Genomic DNA, 19,957 nt, shown 5'->3' with positions numbered 1-19,957 from the left:
CTCATCTGTGTCTGATGACGAATCACTGTCTTCATATATTGCCTCATCCTCAGTTCCATCTATGGCATTTGAAATGCCACACTTCTTAAATGACTTGACAACGATCTCAATCTTGATATTATCCCAGGATCTTTTCGCCCAGGTACAAACTTCTCCTATAGTTCGTTTCTTCACTCTTCCTGCTGGTGTCAAATTGTCCCCAGAAGTCTTCATCCATTAGTTCCATTCGTCTCTCAAGGCAGCTTTGAAGAGTTTGTTAGTGCTGACATCAAGTGGTTGGAGCTGGGATGTCAAGCCTCCAGGTATGACGGGAAGTTTTGTTTTTTGCTCTGCAGCAATCATCTTTGTGTTTTTTGTTATGTGTGCCCTGACCTGATCAAGCACCAATAGAGCAGGTTTGTGTAAGAGCCCACCTGGTCTTCTGCTCCAAACTTTCTCAAACCAGATCTTCATCCCATCCTGATCCATCCAACCTTTGTCATGAACGTGGACAATCACTCCTCGAGGAATGTCTTCTTTTGGCATTGTTTTGCGTTTGAAAATCAGCATTAGGCGGCAGCTTGGTTCCGTTAGCACAACAAGCTAGAACAACCGTATAATGGCTCTTTTCATGTCCACTTGTCTTCACAGTTACAGTTTTCACCCCCTTCTTATCAGCAATTCTGTTACTTGGGACATCAAATTGAAGGGGGCTTTGTCCATATTTGCAATCTGTCCCAACTCAAACTGATGTGTCTTCTGACATTGAATGAAAAATCGATGAAATTCAAGGACCTTCTGCTCATAGCTTTCAGACATCTTTTGGGATGCCTGGTGCATGTACGCATGCTTAGTCCATTCCATTTCATGAACCTGAAGCACCAATTGTGTCCTCCTTTGAAATCAGTAACTTCTTTTTCATCAGTAATTCTTCTTGCCTTATGCTAAACCATCTTTGTGGACACAGGAATTCCAATTGCCCTTTGATCTTCAATCCATGTCTTCAATTCCCTCTCTAAATCAGACCATTTTGCTGACTTGCCTCTCATGGCCTTCTTCTGCCGTGGCGTTTTCAGTAGGGTTTCTTCTTCTTCTTTCCGTAGCCAGTCTCGGATTGTTTTCTCAGTTGGAGGAGGACCAAACTTACATTCAGCAGCACGATTTCCATTCACTTTTGCAAATTGGATCACTTTTAACTTGAATTGAGCACTGTAAGAAAATCTTTTCAAAGCCATTTCTGTCCAGAACGTGGCAAAACGTAACCTAATATACTGGCAACAAGTGCAACAATAAGCGCAAAGACAACAAGCAGGAAATGCAAGTAAAAAAATCTACAACCACTGTATAAGACACACCCAGATTTTAGACCCCAAATTTTTCGAAAAAGGGTGTGTCTTATACATGGGGAAATACGGTAATTATCAATGATATTGATGAAGGTATATCAGGTTTAAAGTCCAAGTTTGCAGATGATAAAAAGGTTGGCATGGTTGTTAACGACAGTAAAGATTGTATGCTACTCTAACTGGATCTAGATAAGGTGGGCAAATGGAATGAGAAGTGGCAACTGAAGTTCAACATTGATAAATGCAAAGTACTGTATATGATAGCAATAACCGAAGAGAAACGTATCAACTGTGTGGTACTACACTCAGGGAAGTGGAAAGTGAAAAAGACCTGGAGGTAATTGTGCAGTCAAATATGAAGTTCGCTGAGCAGTGCAGATGGGCTGCCAGGCCAGGTCATGGAGTCTTGTCAATGATATATAGGAAAATTGCTAGCAGGAACAGGGAGGTGATTATCCCATTATACAAGGCAATGGTCGGGCCACACCTAGAGTACTGTGTACAGGTCTTGGAGGCCTCATTTTAGGAAGGATATTGAGTTGCTAAAATGAGTACAAAGAAAGGCAACAAGATTGGTGAAGGGAAAAAGGAGTGTTCTTTCCAAGAAATGCTTAAGTTCTGCAAATTTTAGCGCCTGGATAGTAGGTACCTGCGAGGTGATTTGATTGAGGTGTATAACTCCTTGAATGGGTTGAGCAAGCTGATGGGATTCTTCCTCTTGCTCAGATTAAGAACCTGAGGGGGCACAGTTTCAAATTGAGGAAAGACAGTTGTAGAACTGATGTGCGGAAATTTGCCTTTCCGCACATCAGAATTTTGATGGAAATTTGATTGGTGGAACAGACTTACTTCTTTTGTTGTGGAAGTTGATAGCCTAAATAAATTTAAGGCTGAGCTGGACAGGCATTTGGAATGAATGGAGGGGTGAAATGGGAGATTTTTTTTTTTTTTTTTTGCTACTGCTTTATAAGCTTGCTTTCTTGCATCATATGCCTCTACTAATGCTAATTTGGAAACTGTTAAACAACAAATTATGGATTTAGATCCAAATGTATAAAGAAGCATGCTAGTTTGCCGAACCCTAGAAAACGGAATTAGCTGCTATCGTAAATTAATAGAATACTATAACTATTCCAAAGACAATTGAAAAATATTTTTCTAGAAAGTAGGATATCCATTTTTACTCATTTTATAGCTTGTTTAATAAACATTTTTTAGCTTACTTGATTTTCATTATTTTTTATATTTCTATCTGTGTGCACAGTTAAAACTTATTTTAAAGACTTAAATTAAGTCTTCTGATGCATGTTCCAAAACATCCACCCGGTGGCATAATTTCTTTAACCCCGGGGGCTCACATCTGGTGAGTATGGGCTTGACACACCTATGGTTCTGAGCTGGATATCATCATTCTTCCCTTTCTTGGTGATTCCCTTCTACTTTTGACTCTCTCTCTCTCTCTCTCTTGGTAACTTGGGAATTTTTTTTTTTTTTTTTTTTACTGGTGCAGCATAAGCCTCGGGCTTTCTTGCATTATATGGCTATTAATAATAATAACATCATGGACGAATTAGAATTTTTCCCAGTGGTTTCTAACTTCGATATATATGCGGTTTCGAGATATATGCGATACACTCATTGCACGTATTAACCGCATGTATAGAGGTTTACCTGTACTGGCATTAAGATTTTGACCGGTATTGTGAGTCCTAATTACAACATATGTTTTGGAAAAACATAAGCTGGAGCAAAAGATGTGAATATAACTGTCAAAACAACTGGATTGTTTAAATTTTCACTTTAAATCCTCTAGACTTTAAGTATTTTTAATTTAAAATGTCTTTTCTTTTAAAGTTAATTTAAAAATTCTACTAAAATTCAAGGGTGAAAAGTGCATAGCCAATAAACCATCAAGAGATCGTATCATAGTCGTATCGTATTGTATCATAGTTGTGAAAATATGAATGGCATAGAAAAGAAAGAAATGTTTGTCATAGGAAAATCTGAAAATCTGCCTTGTGTCAAAGGTATAAAAAATATCTTCGATGTAGTGCAAATAAAAGAGCTTGAATTACCCTTGCCTTGTTTGAATCTAAGCTGCTTCAGCGAGATCATGGATTACTGAAATATGATAAAAAATCTTGCTAATTTTGGACAATTGCACAGCATGAACAATGGACAAAAGCAAGTAAAAAAACACAATCTGGTATTTATTTCAGCAAACATAGCAAGTGCTTTGGACCTTATGTATGAAGGGGTAATGTAAAGTATCAAATCTCATTTTCAAAAATGGATTTTGCTTAAAATGATTGCTTGAATTGAAAGAGAGAGAAGATACACAAATAACATTAGTAGAAGCCATAGAAAAAATGTGGAACAAACTATCTGAGAAGTCCTAGGAGTTTCTGTCAGAAAATCGTAGGACTGATTCTGTTGAAACTAATACTAATGAGAAAGACTTGGCTTTAACAGAATAGATTTGCAAAACAAACCACACAGATTTAAATCAGTATGATTTAGATGCTTATGTTAGAGTTGAGATGACATAATTACTTCACAGATTTTAATAGATGATGACATTGTTTATGAAGTGAAGAATGAAATGGGTGAGAACTGAAGAAGATGATGTAGACCTGAAAGGTCTGACTATTAGTGAAGCACTTCAAGCAGCAAAACTTTTATACAACTTTTATAAAACCACAGAGGACAATCGTAACAGTTGTAATATTGTTTCACAAATTGCAGAAATTGAATATGAGCTGTAAAAGCACTTCTGGTTGAGATCTAAAAAAAAATTCAGTTTATTATCTGTTAAATAATAAACTGAATTATTATTATCTTTTTATACATTAAAATAATTTTCCTCCTAGTGATTTATTCAGTCAATGGGAGAAGAGAGAGATGCAGGTTACTTGAAAATACGTAACAGAAGCTTGTTTTTCTGTGGTAAATCAAGCTTCTGTTTAAGCATGGTCACGTATTATGTTTATCTAACATGACCACGTATTACCATTCTTGAATTCCATATGTAACGTATTTATTTAAATAAACTAAATGCAACAAAGCAAAATATTTTAAGAGTTAAGATTCTATATCTATATAATATCGGTGTAGATACACCATAGACAACTCTTAAAGAACAACTGCGATCATAGTGTGAAAGGCACCGACCAATGAAAAGTCAACTAGCTTCGAAATGGTGCCGTGCTGTCTGGGTGGTGGCACCCACCGAGAATAAGTCTTCTCTGTTAGTGGAGTTTGTTATGTTTGTTTGTTATTTGGTTTTTAGAAGCATTAACAACTAAGGCCATATTGCTCCGGGGATATGCGGTGGTCATTCCCTGACCTTCCCGCAACCTCCATATTTGGTGGTCACGGGCTCGAACCCCAGTCTAATTAAGAAGCGTGTGCTACGTACTGCTGCTCCTGCCCACCAGGCTATGGAGGCGCCTGTTAGTGGAGCATTACTTATTAAAGGTAGTGAAATACATGCAACTCATTGTAAAGGATGAGCACAATATGAGATACAGATGAAATGATGTCGTTCACACTACGATCATAGTTTTTCTTTAAGAGTTGTCTATGGTGTATCCGATATTATATAGATATAGTAACATATTTGTGTATTCATTGCTGAGGAAGAGACAGTGAGACACACAGTGTCGAATGCATCTGTATATATTTTATTTTATCAAAAGAAGTGAGCACGGGGCAAAGCCCCCCAGTTATTATTATTATTATTATTAAATGTGTGCAGTATACTGTTTGAATAATATTGCGCATATATAAATTTCTTTTAATATATGTATGTGTGTAATGCCTGTGAATGAGAAACACTATTTAGTGACTTTGTGTGATATGTATACATTTTATATATGTTAATAAAATTTTATTAATTTTAATGAAAGATCACCACAGTGGGATAAAGCTCAGAATCATTGATTACTGCCATCTGCAGTAATCGAATTTGCCCGTTTTTCAGAGCCACAAGTACCTCTTCTTTCCTTACCCATGCATTCACTAATTGTTGTAGTTTCTGTTCTGCTACAACCATTTTTTTTTTTTTTTTGCCATTTATCTATCAGGAAACATATTTCTGAACATCATGCCTACACAATTAGCACAACTCAGAGGAAGATTATGTACTGTTAAACAATGCAAATAAACATTATGCACATACATCACTATGAAAAGTAACACCTATTTTTGCATTTCTTTCTATACCCTCATGCTTATTTGTTTGATAAGCAAGGGTGCATACAATTCATTAATAAATAAACAGAAATTCACAAAATTAAAAAAAAAAAAAAAATCCCAATTTTAATGTAGTTTTATTTATTATTTATTTATTTTTTTAAATTTTTTTTGAAAAAAAAAGATAGAGAAAAACTGAGTTTTCACAAAAAAGGTGGAGAAACTCTTTCTCTCCAACTATATATTACAATTTCATATTTAAATATTACAATGTGTATTATAATGGTGAGAAGGAGATGGTTCAAACTAAGTAAAAAAGATATTTTCCATTGTAAATTGAGAGAGTTTGTATCTACGACATCTATTTATGAATATTTTGATTCAATTCCATCAAATTGAATTTGAGAGAATTTTAGTTTTTTATAAGCCAAAAATCACAGAATAACGGCGGACAGGTGCAGCTCCACCTCCTTCTCCAATTTTAAAAGCTATTTCATGCTGCTGTCTACTATAAACTGTATTTAAAATCATGAAAAATAGATAAAAAGTGGCAGCACTTACTGCGAGATTAGAACTCATATATAAATAATACATTATTTAAAATATACTTGAATAAGGTATATTTAAAATATATAGGTAATTCCAGACTTTACGAGTTAATTCTTTCCTAGCACGCGCTTGTAAAGCCAAAATTCGTAAAGTGGAAATTTCCTTTCCATATACATATGTTAAAAATAGGGGTTACATTCTCAACAATGAAATTAGTTTGCTAATTAGTTTGTTTTATTGAAATTGATTGATTCGATAAATTATTGATTTATCGAAAGAAATGAAAACGTAGCCTGTAAAATCAAGCAAATTATAATATTAAAGAAATTATTTATGACTTACAAATGTTAAAGAATGTTTATTCTTCATCATCATCGACTAAATGCACACTCATTGATCACTCATTATTGGTTCGGCACTTGTTGGTTTTTTACACAAGGAGTCCTCTTCTTCAGAAATGCTTCAAGAGGCATTTGTTTCCAAGATAATCTTCTCTTTTCTTTATAAATTTCAATAGCATGCATAAGCATTTTTTTAACGGAACGCACAAATTGCAACTAACACAATTTGCACAGAGTAACAAGTTTATGAAGCTTAAAAAAAGGGGATGAAGAGAACATTCTGAAAATTTATTTATGTTTTTTATACGATTGAAGATTTCAGTAGAGGGGAAACACATTTCACTATAATAACGTAAAAAACCGCAATTCCAACTATCAGTATTTTCGCAAATGCAAGAAGATTGAATTTGCTACCAGTTTATAATAGATTGCACTAAACAAAAAAGTCCAATAAACTGGAAACTGCAAATTGTTTTTATTGTTTTATGGTTGTGACCTCCAGAAATGTGTTTTAGAAAAATATTACAAAGGCGTTCAAAACTGCTTCTTATAACAGAACATATGATAATGATGAAAGTGTAGTACATTTTAATGATTTGAATTGATAACTAATACAATTTACACTATAAAAATGATCTTTCAGAGAGTTATATAGCGAAAATTTCATCTTCCATGGTCCTGGAACAAATTGCCAAAAAAAAAAGCAATGTGTTATTGGGTTCACATTACGATATTTTCTCGATAGGATGATGTCTCTGTAACAGATTAATATCGTAAAGTGGGGGCACACTGTATCATATAGCTATGAGCATGGTTTGAAATGCGCTATTTATGAATGTTTTACATTCATTTTTTGCAATTAATGTTCATATTTTCGATTTTGTTGATGCTTTAAAAAAAAAAAGACAACTCGTAAACCGGGGAACGTGTAAAGCAGGAACTGCCTGTACCTTTCAAAAAAACATAAAAAAATAAAATGTGTATATATGCCTAAAATCTGGAGTAGCAATGATATTAAAAGAGGAGTTGGGCACTTGGTGGTAATAGGAAGCCCATTTTAATTTGTGTATTGAAAGAGAAAGTTCATGAATATTTGGTAAATATTTACTTCTCTCTCTCTAGAGGGAAGTGCTAAAAGGAGACACAGATCAAAACAATTTTGTGATGAAGTAAAAAGTGATTTTGAAGCATGTGTGTGTGTGTATGGATTGACCATCTTTGTTTCTTTGTGTAAATAGACTTGTTGAATAGTGGCAACCTTTGACAAGTCTGTTTAAAGAAGAGGGAAGAATTGTTGAGGAAAGTCATATGGGCACTCTTTAGAGTTGCTAAATCAAAAAAATACAATGAGTGCCACTGATTCAAATTCAAATCCAGTTCATCATTCAAAAGAAGTTTTGAAAAAAGACAATGAATAACTCAAGAAAAATAACTTCTGAAAAGCAACCTTAAACAGGCCAAGCAAGCTTGGTAATTCAATGCATATTATCCTCGATTGTGCAGAAAGTCTGTTCATGTTTCTTGCTTCTGATTTGAATAAATCAATCTTCAATATAACATACCATCCAGTATACTGAAGTCTTTATCCCTATGTTTGAAGACTGTTATATGCAAATTATTTTAGCAACTGTTTTTAAATCTTCCACTTCCATTTTGGAATTTCATTACTGTAGTTCATTACCATTTATAAGAACATGATTTTTTTCCCATTGAAAAATGATGTTCTTATAAATTCTGAGGTAGCACAAATTGCACCAGTTGGGAGTACATCATTTTGATATTTGAAATTTTTTGTGGACAGGTTTTTGGTACTTCTTGGTAGCTGTTTTGCTGCATCATTTCTGTCAGTTTCAGTGTGAGAACCTAGTAAACACTGCTATGAAAGAAGAAAGAATTGATGTACTGTGGTCCTTAATTTGGGAACTGACAAGTGCAAAAGGAATCTTGAAATATAATTCCCTATAGCAGTGCTGAGTGTGAGAAAATATTTTACCAGAATAACAAGAAGTGAATTCAGATCTTCTCTTTGTGGTCAAGGTTTGGAAATGCTCCTGACAACCAAGTGTAGACAGCAAGTGTTGAACAAAACTGTGACAAACTCAGCATATCAGAAAGCAACAAAGTCTGCAGCTTTCCCGAATCAATCAAAATTAGTATAAGTAGTGGCAAATGATGCAAGAAAGCAAGCTTATAGAGCTTTAGCCAAATTAGCTAATGTCTAATAGAAAATCCAAACAAATCCACAGAGACAAGAAAAAAAATCCTATATAAGCAAATGTTTGAAATTTATAGGATTTGAAATTCTGTGTGTATATTTTAATATAAAATGTGTATTTTGCCAATGAAATTTGATTTCCAGTGTGGTATGGAACTCACAATGAATCTCACATCTCCTGTCTTTGCAGGAAATTCCTGCATTTTTTTTTTTTTTTTTTCAAAAATCCTGTTTTTCATTTGACTTGGCCCAATAATGTCCTGTTTTTCATCTGCTTACAATTGATCTCCAACTTTTTGAAAGTCAGAAGTTAGCAGCTATGAGATGTAGAAGGTATTATTACATAAAAAAAACCTAACAATGAATGTTAAATTTTTCTATGATTTTTATGAGTCAAATTTTCATTTGATTATCAACTGATTTGATTACGAAATAAAAATTAGAACAATATTTAGATGCATTTATGTACAAATACGTCTAAAATGAAAAATTTTACAAAATCTTGTGAAGAAACTTTCTCCTCAGAGCAGCCTTTTAGCAGAAAATTTACTACTTAAAAGACCTGTAATTTTTAGGGAACTCAGTCTGAATACAATTAATTAATTTACTTGTATTCTGTAATCTGTTGATTACAACAGATTACAGAATACAAGTATCTTAGCTCACTGATGCTCTCGATGACTTCAGCTTATTAATAATTTATTACAAATATATATTAATAAGCTTTGCAATCAAATTAATCAAAGCTAAAATAAGTCAATTCTGAATAATCGAACTCAGAATAGAGATTCTGTTATTAGAATAAAAATCCCCCCCAATCCTGATTAATTTGATTACTGAGCTTTTTAAAAATAAACATTTGGTGGATCAATAAAATCTGAAATTTATGGATAAAAAAAATGAGTGGGTGATGGTGCATATGACTAAAATATGTAAATTAAGTGATGCAGTCTGTGATTTTGTAATGTTTATGAAAAATTAAGAATAATTAAAAAAATTTGGCATTAGCAGTTTACATGACAGAATAAACATAAGGAATTTTGTTTTCTTCATATGGAAAACATGTCGGTCTTAAGAGGGTTAAGAAAGATGTTTGCCTCATAATTAATAGATCGGTCTTAAAACATGTTGGTCTTAAGAGGGTTAAGAAAGATATTTGCCTCATAATTAATAGATCTGATTAATAGATAGATCTGTTTGCACATTAATATAAAAAGTTTGGTATACTATTTCAAGATCTATAGAAACTAAGCAGATGGGCTGAAAAGTGGCAACTGAGATTTAACATTGATTTAACAACTGGGATTACTGCTTCCCAAATGCAAGATATTGCATTTGGGTAGCATTAATCCCAGAATAACATACCATTTGTGCAGTTCCAAACTCATGATATTTGATAAAGAAAAAGAACTTGGTGGGGATTAATTATACAGTCTGACACAAAATTCCATGAGCATTGCAAACAAGATGCCAGAACATCTCATGGGGTTCTATCGTAATGTATAGAACTTTGTTAGCAATGAGAGAGGTGATTATAATTGTCCCATTGCATAAGGCAATGGTTAGGAGTAATACTAATCTGGAGTAATGCATACAGGTTTGGAAAACTCAATTTCGAAATGCCATAGATCTTTTTTGAAAGGGTACGAAGAAGAAGAAGAGCAACAAAATTAGTTGATGAACAAAAGGATTTTCTTACAAAAAATTCTGGTGGGGTTATATAAATTGCAGTTTCTGGAAACTTGGCATTTGTGTGGTGACCTAATCAAAGTGTGTATGTCTTAAGTTAAGTAAACTAAAGGGTTAAGTAAACTAAATGCAGTTAGCACCTTTACACATTCTCAGATGAGAAAGAGTACGTATGATAACACAGGTTGATATAAATTTAAATTGAAAAAGCATGGTTGGGAAATAGATGTAGAGAATTCAGCCAAACAGTAATTGATTGTTGAAATAAACTTCCACCTAGTATTATTGAAGCGGGTGAAGTTTGAATAAATTTAAAGGTTTGACAAATTGTTAGTAGGATTGGGCAATGAGGTGAGTTTCCCCCTCCACCTCCAATTATGGCTTTGTAAGCTTTTCTTCCTTGCATTATGTTGCCAATACTAATATATGCATATTATAAATAAATAGTTTATTTATAACAAGAAGTAGTAGATTTTGATTTTTAGTTTTTTGTAATAATATAAATTTATCTAAGGTTAGTTTTTTTTTCTTGACTTCTTAAGATTTTGTGATGAACTATGCAAAACATGGAGAACTTTTACCATATATTGTAAAAGTAGGGTCTTTTGATGAGGAATGCACACGTTTCTATGCAGCAGAGATACTGTTAGCATTAGAGCATTTGCACAATTTAGGAATTATTCATAGGTAAGTGAAACTTTAGATAATATATATATTTTTTAAGTAAATATTTTTATTTTCTATTTCATTTATATCTTTTTTGATGGCTTTTTAAACAATTTTTACTCTTAACTCATTATTATAAAATATTATATATTTTTCTTTTATTTGATGTAATACCCTGTCCAAAGTTCTGGATTCTGTTAATTTTAGTTTTGTGTGGTATGCTGCTTTACCTCTTAATTGTTTTAGCCATTTAGGTATTTAAATTAGTAACATCTAACTTTTTTTTTTTTTTTTTTTTTGTAATGGGAATCCATTTTAACCTAATTAGGCAGTGCTCAGCAAATACCAGAATGACATTTTAGTAATTCCTTCATCAAGATGCGCATTTTGGTGGTTTAATTTAAAAATATATATAATCTTCTGCTGGGTGTGTCATAACATTATGGAAGGGGATCAGAATTGATTCAGGCATAATGCACAATGGAAGGAAATGTTCTCCAGGTTTTCAGCACTGCATGTAGTGTGCTTATACGGATAGTTGCCAAGGTTGTCTTATTACAATTCTTGCCTTGCTTCTATTGGAACACATAAGGAACCTGGAAAGCAAGATGCCGTGGATTTCAAGCCTTGGTGTGCGTCATCATGGAACAAGTAAATACATGGGCTGTGTTACCGTAACTAAGAGTATGAACAGTTGCATGTGTACTTGCATGAACACTAATGCTAGGTGCATAATAAATAAATTTGATGAATTTGATCATCAAATGCAGACATTGTGGGGATATCCGAGACATGGGGTCCCTCAGACATAAGGGATGCAGAATTTTAATATGGAGAGTACAATGTATACAGAAAGGATAGACAGGAGTAAGGGAGGAGTTATGCCCTTAGTTAAGAAGCATATTAATAAATCTAAGGCAGTGCATCCAATCAGCATGGGTGGCCAGTGCAATGTTGTGCCAGTTTGATGTGACAAAAGTCCTGGGAAAACAAAAATGAGAGTAAGGGTGTGTTTATAGGCATAATGACTGTGATGTACTAATCAGTCTGCTGGACTCCGAAGCCCAGTGTTTATTTTGTATCATTATCATTGTAAATAGCCTTTATGTATCATCATTATTATAAATAGCCTTTATGTATGTATCATCATCATTGTAAATAGCCTTTATGTATCATCATCATTGTATATAGTTGCTTTAAATTGTACACTGTGTATACTGTTACCTTTTAGCGGCGGATAGGGGAAACTCTGGAGCCCGCAAAACTTTAATAAAATACTTTGAATACTTTGTGATGAGTATAACAATTACTATGATATGGAGTGGGCCAATAAATCAGAAGGTCCTATTAATAGGGGATTTTAACTTTCCAGATATTGAATGGAACTTGTAGGTTGTTTACTGACATGTTAACAAGTTCATATGCATCATGGAGTGGAATGTAGGAAAAACAGCGTCAACTTCTTGAATTTCTTCACAGTACTTTGTGGTTGTATGGGGCAGAAATATGGGCATCAGACACTTTTTCTTTCTTTCTTTTTTTTTTTTATCAAAGTTGAAAAAGTATAATGCCCATAAACAAACAGTAATCTGTGTTAAAATAAAACCACTGTATAGCATCGATCAAGCTACAGGAAAGGTAGTTAATACAAATGCATATTACAAATTCCACTTTGTTTCTAATGAACAGTTTTAGTTTTTATAAGTTCACAAACAATTATGAACTTATACACACTCTATGAACTTTTCACAGAGTTTAGTTTTCATAAGTTCATAATATATAGTAGGGGTCGTCAAATTAATTTGTAATGCGATCTACTTTTTTTTCTTCAAAATGTACTGCGATCTACCATCTCAAGAATTTCATTACACATGGTTAAAAAAGTTAATCAACACATTGAAAAATGCTGCTTATAAATTTTAAAATTAAATATAATTCAGAATTCTTATTTTAAATTCATACGTATTTAAATTTTTAATTTATGTGAAGTTTGTCTTCACGTCATCTGCCAAGCTTTCAAATTCGGGGATATACTATGATGAGAATCTTCTGTATGCAAGTCTGTAAGAGTAGAGCAATTTGTTTGTTTCAAATATGAAAATGCCGATTCACATAGATATGTGAAACCAAAACAGGAACTTAAAAGTTCACAGCATTTTTTTACATTTGGGTACTTTTCTTGGCAAACATATTTCCAAAAGTCTTTCTTGAAGAAGCCCAGGCTTTTAGGAAGATATTGTTTCACAATGTAATAATTTCATTTTCAAGTAATATTTTCTCCATGTGAAAAATCTCAGATTTTTTTGCAATTTGTTTCGTATCTAACTTTTTCGTTAAATGAATAAGAAATAAATTGAACAATGTCTTAGATTGTTTTAAAATCACTAAATCTGGTTTCCAAATCATCCCAATTTCAGAAACATATTTCTCACTATTAAATTCAAAAATGGGATATTTTTGCAAATGATCCTATATATTTGCAAAATGATCAAAATTTTTTTTTTTTCTTTGAGATCCTTAGCCATTGCCAAAAATTGATATTTATATTCAGAAATACTACTAATCATGTCACCCACATTTTTATTTTTAATAAAATAGTTCCAAATTCAGATCATTTAATTTACTGGTAAAATCTGCCAAAAAAGCCAGATCACACAACCACTCCATATCTTGTAGCTGCTGATAATCAACTCCCCTTTGATCAACAAATTTTAAAATTTTATTCAGCAAATTTCGAAATCTTTGTAGAAACTTACTCCGACTCAGCCACCTCACATCTGTGTGTACAGATCTGGTTAACCTTCATTGAGTTGCATTTTGAAAAATCTCCTTTGAAGAGATTGTCCTCTGATGGAATTCACAATTTTGAAAGCAATGTCCATAACACTTTTAGTATTTAATCTTTTGCTGGCTAACACTTGTTGGTGGATGATACAGTGGTAACTCAGAAACTTGCGAATTCATCATCCTTTTGCCACAATGCGGTGAATCCGTTAAGGTGCCCCGTCATTGCTTTAGCTCCATCTATTGTTACTGATATGAGTTTGAATAGTGGTAATTTAATTTTTTCAATAAAATTTTTCAATGTGTTAAACATATCAAGACTTCTAGTTCCTTGTTTTAATGAAACCATACCCAGCAGTTCTTCTCTAGTGGCAGAATCATCGAAAACCGTATGAATAAAAACAAGCAATTGAGCTGTATCACTGATGTCTGTAGATTCATCCAGTTGTAAAGAAAAGGATACTCAATTAGCAATGTGAGCATGCAATTGTTCGTTCACATTTTCACTCATTTTTTCGATGCTTCGCATTACAGTATTTCGAGATAATTGCAGATCTTCAAGGGCACTTTTCATTTCATTTTTGTTCTTAAAATTTTCAAAAAGAGAATCTGTTATTTCTAAAAATGCGTCTTTCATGAATTGACCATCAGAAAATGGTTTGCATTTTTTTGCAAGATGACTCACTTTAAATAATGCTACAGTTACTGCTTTAGATTGTAAATTTCATGAAGAAATTTTGTTGTGTGAATAATTTGGATTTAAGTTTTTAAATCTGGTTTTAATTTATTTTTTTCTTTTCTAAGGCTAATCCGATTGGTATTTACAATGGAGTCCATTGAAGTGCCTTTCTAAATTTCCTATTTTGGGTATAGCCACGGAAGCATTGCAAATCAAACACGGAAGCATTGCAAATCAAACAACATGTTTCTTTTATCATTACAAAAAAGTATTCTAGTATCCACTCTTGATGAAAATGATATGTTTTACTCTTTTTCGTAGTATTCATTTTAAATCAAAGAGTATTAAATTAACATATAAGTACTGTCCAGTTATTAATATTAAATAAGCTAATTAAGAATTCGACATACACTATGCTCTCTGCAACATAACTGCATGAATTTTCACTGGACTTTCCCCAGAATTTTCACTAGACTTTCCCCAGAATTTTCACTAGACTTTCCCCAGAATTTTCACTAGACTTTCCCCAGAATTTTCACTAGACTTTCCCCAGAATTTTCACTAGACTTTCCCCAGAATTTTCACTAGACTTGCCCTAGAATTTTCACTAGACTTCCCATGAATTTTCACATGAACTTTCCCTACGGGCTGCGCGGGAAAGTATAAAATAAAAAATATTTTATTTATAAAATATTTTTTATAAAAATATTTAAAACTTTTATAAAAATAAAAATATTTTTATTTTTATAAAAGTTTTTTTATAAATTCTACAAGAGTAGTCGCATGGTTTAACAGATTTGCAATAAGTGTTTGCAATAATAACATTTAGATTTTGATTAATCTATTTTTTATAAAAATATTTAAAATTCAAGTTGATTGACCGAAATTAAAGCTGCGATCGACTTGTTGGCCACCCCTTATTTGTAGCTTCAAAATTTAAAAAAAAAAAATCAATCTTCAAATTTTTTTACCATTTGATATATACAAATTGTTTCAAAAAATTCCCTTTCTGAAAATTCAAGTATCAGCACTTAAAATCTGGTCTGGTTATTGCTGTTGTCTGTTGAAATTTTTTCTCTCTCCATGTCCAGTTGTTGATTTTTGCATATGAATATCCTGTTTTCTAGCTTGTGCAGCTGAAAATTCGGGATTCAGATAATTTAATTAGAAGTACCTTAAAGCAGTCTTTTTTTATTTGTTATCTGTGACTTGCATATCATGCTTTTTGGTTGTTGTTTTTTCTTCTTTTTCTGTAAACTTTTATTTTTATAAAAGTCAAAAAGCATATAAGGATAAATTACAAGCTTTTTTTTTTTTTTTTATAAATTCTTTCCTAAACATATTAATTTGTTCTATAATTTCTTTAATTTTTTTTCGTTTATTCTCCATATACTTTGGAACAGTTTTTGTTTGCTGTTCCATTCATACATCACTTAATGGTTGCATAGAATGGCAACAGCTTAATTTACCCTGTGGGCAAGAAGTTTCTCTGGAATTAACAGTTTTGCTTTGGTGAGTAGTTCCAATTATCCTTGCTATATAAGTGATGCATTGTATATCCTGAAGACTTATGCTGTCAAATGTGACACCGAATGAATGAAATATTTATTTTTAATGTACTCTAAAAGCAACCTCCACCAAACTGGACTCTCCGTATTAACTGATATTTAGTATCTCTATAATAATTTGCTTATGTCTTTCCATTCCTCTGTCTGGAATGCTCTTTGAACTTGAATAACTCAGACTAAACAAGCTTTTTACCTGATTCCTTTTGTAATAGGTTTTATTTAGTAGTACAGGGGATCCCTGGTATCCGAGTCCCCGCACTTACGAGGATTTGAAAATTAAAGAATTAAAGCTTTTTCCCCTGAGAAAATTGACCAAGCACTTGAATAACGATCTTCTTCATGATTGTGCAACAAAAGTTAAGCGTGAAGTTAAAGACATAACTAAATGCTATATGACACAATTTTATCTGAAAAATACGGCAAAAACAAAACATGAACTTTGGATTCATTCTTTATTCATACAACTGAAAAATAGGGTAACTTCAATAAACTTTACTTAACCTTACATTGTATGACATATTATAATAAAATAATTTTCTCATTTTTCAGTTCCTTCATCCATTTTTTACTATGTACAAGTACATAATAAACATTACTATATAATATTGGTGTAGATACACCATAGACAACTCTTAAAAGAAAAACTACGGTAGTAGTGTGAAAGGCATCATTTCATCTGTATCTCATATTGTGCTCATCTTTCATGAGTTGCCCATGTATTGCACTACCTCAAATAAGTAACACCTCACTAATAGAGAAGACTTGTTACTTATTCTCGGTGGGCACTACCACCCAGACGTCACCATTTCAAAGCTAGTTGCCTTTTCATCGGCAGGGTGGGTAGGTACCCAGTGTTGTAAGTGAAGCATTACTTATTCGAGGTAGTGAATTACATAAGCAACTCGTTGTGAAGGATGAGCACAATATGAGATACAGATGAAATGATGCCTTTCACACTACTACCGTAGTTTTTCTTTAAGAGTTGTCTATGGTGTATCTACACCGAAATTATATAGATATAGAATTTTAAAATATTATGCCTAGTTGCATTTAGTTTCATTTAAATAAATAAACATTATGAAAATTTGGTCCCCGTTTTAAGCAGAATTTTCTGGAACCAATTATCCTCGGATAACAAGGATCCCTTGTAATATTGAGAGCGGTAAAAAAAAATCAAAAATTTTCTGACCAATTTTCAAATCCTCAGAATTGATTTGGCTCCCAGGGAAACTTACTTACTCTGAAGAGAAGGCATTATTTTCTTAGCTTCTCTCATTGCAATTTTCAGGAAATATGTATAAGTGAAGGTTGTTCTAGAAAGCAGAAGTTGAATGAATAAATGAGAAAGAAGAAAAGTTGGTTCTGTGAGTTAGAAGTTGGATAGTAAAAGGATATTGACTAACTGCAGCCTGTGTTTGGACTGCTTTGAAAGGGAGAGGGAATTAGGGAGAAAAGTTGGTTCTGTGAGTTTGAAGTTGGATTGGCTGTGGCATATGTTTGAACTACTTTGAAAGAGAGAGAGCAGAAATTATAGAAGCCAATTTAGAAGTGCTCGTGGAAATATCTATAGAAAAGGCATGCAGCAGAAACAGAATGTCTATGAGACACAAAGTGGAGAGAGAGACTCTGTTAGAGATGAGTCATTTAATAAACTTAACTGCCCTATTTTGAATGGAATCTAGAAGCTTGAGAGAGGCTTTGGAAACACTACCCCAGATGTGGGAACAAATTCCGTGATAAGGCAGATTTGCGATTTCTACAGAGTGAATAGCTGTTTGGAAGAAATGTAACACCAAGAGCAAAAGAGAAAACCCAGTTTTTTAGATGCAGAGGAAGCAATATTTGTAATGTGCTTATGAAAAGAGACAGATTAGAAGTCAGGGCAATCCCCAATAGGGATATATGATCTTGCTTAGAATTCGGAGTGTCACTGAAGATAAGCATAGTAGCAGAAGAATCCTTTTTTTGCGAGATATAAGAGAGGACGGAGTTTTAGAATGATTGACATTATCTTTGCCCCACTTCAGTATTACCTGAAGATCAGCATTTAAGGAATTAGTAGTTAATATTTGACAAGTTGAAACTATTCGAGCAGGACAGAGTTTCTCAAACCGGACGGTAGAATGCAATGCGCTGTCATCAGCAATACTATGGATAGGATTTCCAGTCCACAGAAAAAGGTCATTAATATACAAGAGGAAAAGAGTGGGAGAAAGAACTGAACCTTGGTGAACACCAGCATTATTGGATAAGTTAGAAGACAGAGAGCTACCTACCATCACCCACAGTGAGTGATCAGAGAGAAAACTGGATACTGAATTACAAAAACCCTTCGCAAACCATAAATAAGATTAAAGCTTTTTTAAAAGACCGTTATACCAAACACGATCAAAAGCCTTTGAAATGTCAAGAGCAAATGCTTGACTTTCACAAAACTTTTCCATTGAATTTGCCTTTAGATAGGTAACATATACAGAATATCACTAGTGGATTGACACTGATGGAATCCATACTGGGATTCATTGATCAGATGGTAGGTTTCTAGATATTTTAAGAGTTGATGGTTAATTGATTTCTCCATTACTTTAGAAAGAGTAGAAGTAAGTTGAATGGATGATAATTTGATGCGAGAGATTTGTCACCCTTTCTAGGAAAATGGTTAGTTATAAGCAAATTTCGAAGCAGAAGGGAAAATACTTTTGAAATAGGAAAGAGAAATAAGGTGACAGAGAACAGGAGTAAGTTCATGAGCATAGGCATTGAGAACACCTGGACCTGGAGCTTCTTTAGCATCAAGATTCATCAAAATCCTTCTGACAACTTTTTGACAGAAGAGCCAAGTTCATCAATACACAAGTTGGAAGAAAAGTAGGATGCTAGCAGGTCTGCTTCTTCTTTGTCTGAAGTGGCAATAGAATCATCTGGTTTTGACAGAGGTGGAAACAGAGATGGGCAAAAGTTGCAGCCAATAGCTTTGGCAAGAGACCAGAATTCCTGACTACTATTTGGACAAGAAGCAAGTTTTCTCCTCTTATCCAGGTTGAAAGAGAAAGAGTTTGTCCTGATTAATAACTGTGTTACAATTGTTACAAGCTTTGGTGTAGGCAGAAAGTGAATTGACACAACCTGCGCAAACGTTGACATCAGAAGTTTAGAAACAGTAATCAATTTTGCATTCTTGTAATGCCAAACAACAGCAAGTTGCAAATGCCACGAGGGAAAGGTTCCATTGGAGAAGAGACCATCACGAAGTTGTGATCTGAGGTGCCTAGAAGACCACTCACCTCGGCCGTTTACTTAGAATGGTTGATCATGAGAAAAGATCAAGGATGTTGGCTGTGTGGTTAGGATTGTCTAGTATTCTCATAGATAAATGAACAGTCTGTGCAAGGTCATTAACAATTGCAAAAGCCTCAGCATCTCGACCAACTGGGTCCATCTGACTAGAAAATGGAAGCCAGCTGAAGTTGTGAATATTAAAATCGCCAAGGAAAACTTCCCTCACTGTTAGAAAAGTCGCAGTGGAGAAAGTCAAGTTTCAAAGAATTCCAAGTGATTTTGTGAAGTTGGGTAAACAATAGATGCAACAGATGAATTTGACAGAATGTGGTAGAGAGATTTTAAGCCAGAGAAGATCGAAAAGAGGAGATTCCAAATTACTAAGTCTGACAGAGAATATCAGAAGAGACATGCACCAGTACCACTTTTGAAACGAAAGGAATAATACAGCAAATAATTCAGACAAGTTAGACACGCAGTGGTTGAATCAACTGATAACTGGAATTCTGTCAGAAAAAATACATGGTGTTTGGCAGACTCTAAGTGGAAATGGATATTGTATCCATATTTGTGGAATAAATGAGGAAGTGTTTGGGAGGTTTAGATCTTTTTTGCAGATAAGTTTGCCCTATTAGTTTGACAATTCATGGTGTATTTCAGTAGTAAGA

General features: G+C 33.5%; 1 protein-coding gene across 1 annotated transcript in view; it reads left to right on the top strand.

The window, feature by feature from the left end:
• Pdk1 (Phosphoinositide-dependent kinase 1) overlaps positions 1–19,957 on the top strand; it is a 595,617-nt gene that overhangs the window by 195,215 nt on the left and 380,445 nt on the right. The window contains exon 5 of the mRNA XM_090377106.1: positions 10,856–11,000. Coding sequence (XP_090233232.1) covers positions 10,856–11,000 — 145 coding nt within the window. The remainder of the gene's footprint in view (positions 1–10,855; positions 11,001–19,957) is intronic.

Source organism: Mastigoproctus giganteus, chromosome 7, assembly GCF_048544385.1.
Source record: "Mastigoproctus giganteus isolate SK-2022 chromosome 7, ASM4854438v1, whole genome shotgun sequence".
In the NCBI taxonomy this organism is placed as follows: Eukaryota; Metazoa; Arthropoda; class Arachnida; order Uropygi; family Thelyphonidae; genus Mastigoproctus; species Mastigoproctus giganteus.
This window is presented reverse-complemented; position numbering and strand designations above follow the sequence as displayed.